Source organism: Lycium ferocissimum, chromosome 7, assembly GCF_029784015.1.
Source record: "Lycium ferocissimum isolate CSIRO_LF1 chromosome 7, AGI_CSIRO_Lferr_CH_V1, whole genome shotgun sequence".
Classification (NCBI taxonomy): domain Eukaryota; kingdom Viridiplantae; phylum Streptophyta; class Magnoliopsida; order Solanales; family Solanaceae; genus Lycium; species Lycium ferocissimum.
In genome coordinates, this window is record NC_081348.1 from 37688026 (window position 1) to 37693495 (window position 5470).

Sequence of the window (5470 nt, forward strand, 5' to 3'; positions counted from 1 at the left end):
GGTTAGTAATTTTTGATGTGGCAACGACGTGGCAACGATGTGGCAATGATTAAGCCTTGTAATACACCTCCCATTGTGAGAGTGGTATTATTTTTCAGGGTGATAAATAATTAAAATGAAAGTTATTAAGGGGGGTAAATAAATACAAGTTAAGTTTAGTTGTGTTGAATTTTAGGTGTCGATGTTTAAGGGTCAAAATGATGTTTTTTTTTTTTTTTTTCAAAAAACCTTCAAGTTCAAACAGCGGATTTGAATTTAAATTTTCAATTATTATTATTATTATTATTATTATTATTATTATAATAAATCTTTTGATGTTTGATTTTAGATTTGGTTTCTCCGAAGTAGTCGTAAGTGGTAAGGCAGGAAAAACAGAAAAGACGTTAGGGCCTACCCCACCTTTTTAGCTCTATCCAAAATTTAAAACCCAAAACAATCAGTACACTATCTGGCCCCAATTTGAATTCAAATTCTGGAAGCATTCATCTGACCATTTTTCTCATTTTTCAAAAACACACACTCTCTCTCTCTCCCTCCACACTCTCTGTGAAACCCTAGTCACCACTGTATACGCTCCCACAACCACCTCTACTTCTCTCTCAAATCAATCATTTAACGGCGTTATCATGACGGCGGTGACGCAGTCTGCCGGAAGAGAGCTCGAAAACCCGCCCAAAGATGGAATATCCAATCTTCGTTTCTCCAATCACAGTGATCACCTTCTTGTTTCTTCTTGGGATAAGGTTAATTACTCTTCGAATTTATAAATCCTGAGTTCATTCTTTTTAGGTTTGAGCAATTCAATATGTTTTGTCTATTAGATCTTAGTTTGAATTTTTAAGTGTTTGAATACTTAGGTAGCTCCTTAGACTTGCCAGGATATTTCATTTAAGACACTCGAACTAAGTCCTGTTTCCGATTGAACACCTCAATTCCTAGTAAAGTGTTTCAATTAGAGACACTTTCGGTTCAAATTTTAAGAAACTTTTTGCGTGTGTTTTCAGTCGTCTATTAGGTAGTTTTAACCACATAAATTATGTTTTATCTCTCTTAGTTATACGCATTGTCAGGCTGGTTATGTATAAGCCTTGTATTTTAGTGTGATTTTTAAGTTTAATTGCTTTTGCATTTTATTAGACGGTTCGTTTATATGATGCAAGTGCCAATGCCTTGAGAGGAGAGTTCATGCACGGAGGTGCAGTGCTTGATTGTTGCTTCCATGATGACTCATCTGGATTCAGTGCTAGTGCTGATAATACCGTTAGAAGGTAATATAAATGTCGTGTTTTCCACTTTACTTAGTGTTTGGTTACAGTGAATATCTGAGTTATCCTGGTTAGCCAAATTGGTGAATATTATTCTATTGCTTTTCGCTGGGATTTACTCCCTCCGACCCAAAATACCTGTCACATTTCACTCATCGAGAGTCGATTAACTCAATATAAAATCAAAATTTAGATAGCTGAAAACTATACGGAAAGTACTATAAGTAGGAATTCTTATCATATCGGTATGGTGAAAAGTACATGTTAAAATGTTGGTCAAAGTTCATGTAATTTGGATCTCGAGAAACGAACATGACAAGTATCTTGGTACAGAGGGAGTAATGTTCTATACTAATTCTTGGGCTGTCTTGTTACTGCTTACAATTTTGGAGAGAAAAAGCGTGATAATGGTGGAAATTAGATAGTGAAGACAGGCCTTTTCAGCTTCAAGCAATTTCCTGACAATACATATCATTCTTTTGCGTTAAGATTGTGAAATGGCTATTGTAGTTTGAGAAATAGTCATCATAACCATCCATGTCATATTATTATTTCTTGTTACTGCATAGTATGTAATTGCTTGAACATTGACCTCGGTTTTAATAACTTTCTCACTGGAAAATGTTTCCCCCTGCTCTAGGCTTGTGTTCAATTACGGAAGAGAGGATATATTGGGAAGGCATGATGCACCTGTTCGCTGCATTGAATACTCATATGCAACTGGTCAGTGTAGATGTTCATAGCATTTACAATTTTTGATTGACTGTCTAAGTTGCTTCTTTCTGCTCTAAGATATGACTTAGTGGTATATTCATTTGAAATATAACAAGATTGGAAAAACATTACCAGTCAGATAAAACTTATCTTGTGCATTCTGTTTTACACATTTCAGCTTTCAAGTAGGCTTTGGTGAAAATTGAAAATCTTTTACATCTTTTCACATTTCAATCCTTATACTTTCTGATAGTAATACACCATTCACTTTTTTGTGAATTACTTTAGCAATTATTTGGCTTGTTGTGTTCAACTGAAAGCCAAGGTAATTTTTTTAAAGAAGAGTTGTATGTGCGTGCAATATATTGGTGGTTTTATAGAAGTTTTTGCATTGGAAATGGTTCAGTCACGACTCATGTTCAGCGTGGCTGGATAAAGAAGTTGCAGGTACTCCTATCTGTTTTGTTTTTTCTCCTTTTTGTAAAGTGATCACTTAACTCTACAAGATATTGTTACTGCTCATTCTAATGCTTGCATTAATTTCCCAGTATATGTCTCTTACTATTGTGGTCAAATATTAACTTTATCTCATGCAGCAGTTAGTATGATATGGAAATCTATAAAATGTTTATTGGAAATCTCATCGGTGGCATTCTATTATTTCAGCTGACGCTCAGTATTATTTGAAATTGGCTCCAATAGAATTATGTAATCTTCTTGTGTGGCATAGGACAAGTGATAACTGGTAGCTGGGACAAAACATTGAAATGCTGGGATCCTAGAGGTGCAAGTGGACAGGAACATACTCTTGTTGGAACTTATACACAACCAGAGCGTGTATACTCTCTCTCCCTTGTTGGGAACCGTTTAGTAGTAGCAACTGCTGGAAGGCATGTGAATGTGTATGACTTGCGGAACATGTCTCAACCTGAACAACGGAGGGAATCTTCTTTGAAGTATCAAACTAGATGTGTGCGGTGTTATCCCAATGGAACAGGTTTATCCCTTAACCTATATTTGCTGCTCCATTATATAACTTTAATGGCGCATATTGGGCTTTTGGTTGGAAGGTTTCTGCTTCTCACTATCTTTCAGCTAGTTGCAGATCACTCTAATTATTGACACCATATCCGGGTCCATTTTCAGCATATTTGACTCAATTATCAATTAACCGCAACTTCAATATCTCTGAGAATTTTCTAGTATTGCTTGATTCACGTACCTTTGTTTAAATTAAAATGAAAGAAAAGGAAAAACAGAAACCCATTGAATCATGCTTGATGTGGCTTCTGTTCCATAGCGCTCTGTATTTCATAGGACAATAGAAAGGAATCCAGAACTTTGCCTGCTTTCATAGGAAATCCACTCTATGCTGTTTAAAATTTTCAGTGTCAAAGAAATAACAAGCACTAGATGTATCAATTATATATCTTTCTGGAGTCTCAATGGTCAAAATAAACTTATTTGTGTAGTTCTGTAAGGATTGAACTGTAAATCACCCATGTATACTTGCAGTTTTGTGATACCTCAGTATATGAGCTAATCTGATTCAATAAAATTAAAGAGCGGACAATCCCAAATTTGAAATTCACCAAAAACCACATTTACATCACTATCTGTATGTGAAATATTCTCTGAAGTCTTCATTGATGAATAGTATTGAATATTTGGAGCATATTTCTAATGGCATATTTGTTGTAAAGTTTTAGGCATAAAGAAAATTAACTTATTAGATATTGAATGTTAGAGCTTCAAAACATAGGTTCAGATTTAGACTTCTGCTTTTGTCAATTTTGTGATTTATTTGGTGCATTGCCTGGTTGTTCTCATTATAAGTGGAATTTGCAGGCTATGCTCTAAGTTCAGTTGAAGGTCGGGTTGCAATGGAATTTTTTGATCTCTCTGAGGCCGGTCAGTCGAAGAAGTATGTAAATTTGCTAACAATCTTTATCCATATCTTCGTTCCTTTCAAGAGACTTCTTATTTTTGTTTTCTTGGTTTCTCGTGGCACTTCCCTACGTTCCTAAAACAGTTGCATATTCTGGTTAACACTTTAGACCTTAAAAAATAAAATCAAAGAAAATAAAACGATAGGTGTCAATTTAGAAATTGACACTTTCTAGTTAGATCATTTGTCTGTTTGGCATCTATTCATGTGTAATGACTTACTGTGCAGATATGCATTTAAATGTCATCGGAAATCTGAAGCTGGAAGGGATATCGTCTACCCTGTAAATGCGATTGCATTTCACCCTATGTGAGTTAAAAACTTCACCTCAACTTTATTTATTTCTGTGTAAATAAACGGAATCATTTCGCATTCAGCAAAATGCTTTTTCATGATATATTTCCTTAAACAAGTGCAGTAATGGAGCAGTACATGTATATTTGTATACCCAATGGATCGAATTTTATAAAGATGAAGTGGTTTTATTGGCATGCCCAAGACAACAATGGCTGATGTATCTAATGATACATCTCATTTGAACATTTACTGCCTTCAATGCTGACATGTCAGAATGAGCGGTTCACCTAATATCTGAAGTCTTCAATTGATCTTTGTCTTGGATTTATGTTAACAAAGTAGTTTAGCAATGCTTTTGACTTTTTGTTACTACTAACATTTCATGTTCTAGCTGTTGATTCCAAAATTGATGACTTCCTGTCTCGTGAAAATAAATTCCTTGAGTTTGTTTGTTTGGTTCATTGATACATTTCAGTGTGTGACATGTATTTTTGATTTTATGCTGTTGACTTGATCTTAAATGTTCTTGGGTAACAACCCTTTCCATGTGAACTGCAGCTATGGTACTTTCGCCACTGGCGGTTGTGATGGTTATGTTAATGTCTGGGATGGTAACAACAAAAAGAGGTTATATCAGGTAAATATTTATTAACATGCCTTTGGTTTCTATCACTCTGTATCTAACTGACTGATTTTACTGGACCAACCTGCAGTACCCTAAATATCCTTCAAGCGTTGCAGCATTGTCATTTAGCAGAGATGGTAGACTCTTGGCTGTAGCATCAAGTTATACATTTGAAGAGGGAGAAAAGCCGTAAGAATGAACTTATCTTATCAGGCTCATTTTTATTTTGTAAATTTTTTTCGTTACTCCATATTTCACATTGCCATTAAGCCTTAACTGCGGTTTACCCTTGCAGCCATGAGCCAGATGCCATATTTGTCCGCAGCGTAAATGAAGTTGAAGTGAAGCCAAAGCCAAAAGTTTTGCCGAATCCTAACACATGAAAACTAGAAGCTCCTCCTCAATCCTTTCTAATGGTGAACTTGTTATCATATATTGGGAAAAAAAAGCTTTGTCTACTTCATGTCAGTTTGAATTCCAGGACTCCATTCTCTTGACTAGAAATTCTAGCGAACACTTAAAAATTTGTAATTATCCTCTTAGCTATTGTACCATTTTGATGACATTCTGCCCTCTCATTCTCTAAAAATAGAGCAGTAATAGCATAATGGCCTTTGTTTC

The 5470-nt window shown here is 35.2% G+C and overlaps 1 protein-coding gene across 1 annotated transcript; it reads left to right on the top strand.

The window, feature by feature from the left end:
• Positions 1 to 414: 414 nt before the first annotated feature.
• On the top strand, positions 415 to 5470 carry LOC132064812 (mitotic checkpoint protein BUB3.1). Its single transcript, XM_059457933.1, has 9 exons — positions 415 to 743; positions 1138 to 1268; positions 1906 to 1988; positions 2710 to 2976; positions 3828 to 3903; positions 4156 to 4236; positions 4783 to 4861; positions 4938 to 5038; positions 5145 to 5470. The coding sequence occupies exons 1-9, from the start codon at positions 627 to 629 to the stop codon at positions 5230 to 5232; spliced, it is 1023 nt and encodes a 340-aa protein (XP_059313916.1). The 5' UTR covers positions 415 to 626; the 3' UTR covers positions 5233 to 5470.

Coding starts and splice junctions, on each gene's coding strand:
- LOC132064812 (XM_059457933.1), top strand. CDS start 627: ATGACGGCGGTGACGCAGTCTGCCGGAAGAGAGCTCGAAAACCCGCCC. Junction 1,989..2,709: donor TGAATACTCATATGCAACTG/GTCAGTGTAGAT, acceptor TGTGTGGCATAG/GACAAGTGATAACTGGTAGC. Junction 5,039..5,144: donor TTTGAAGAGGGAGAAAAGCC/GTAAGAATGAAC, acceptor TTACCCTTGCAG/CCATGAGCCAGATGCCATAT.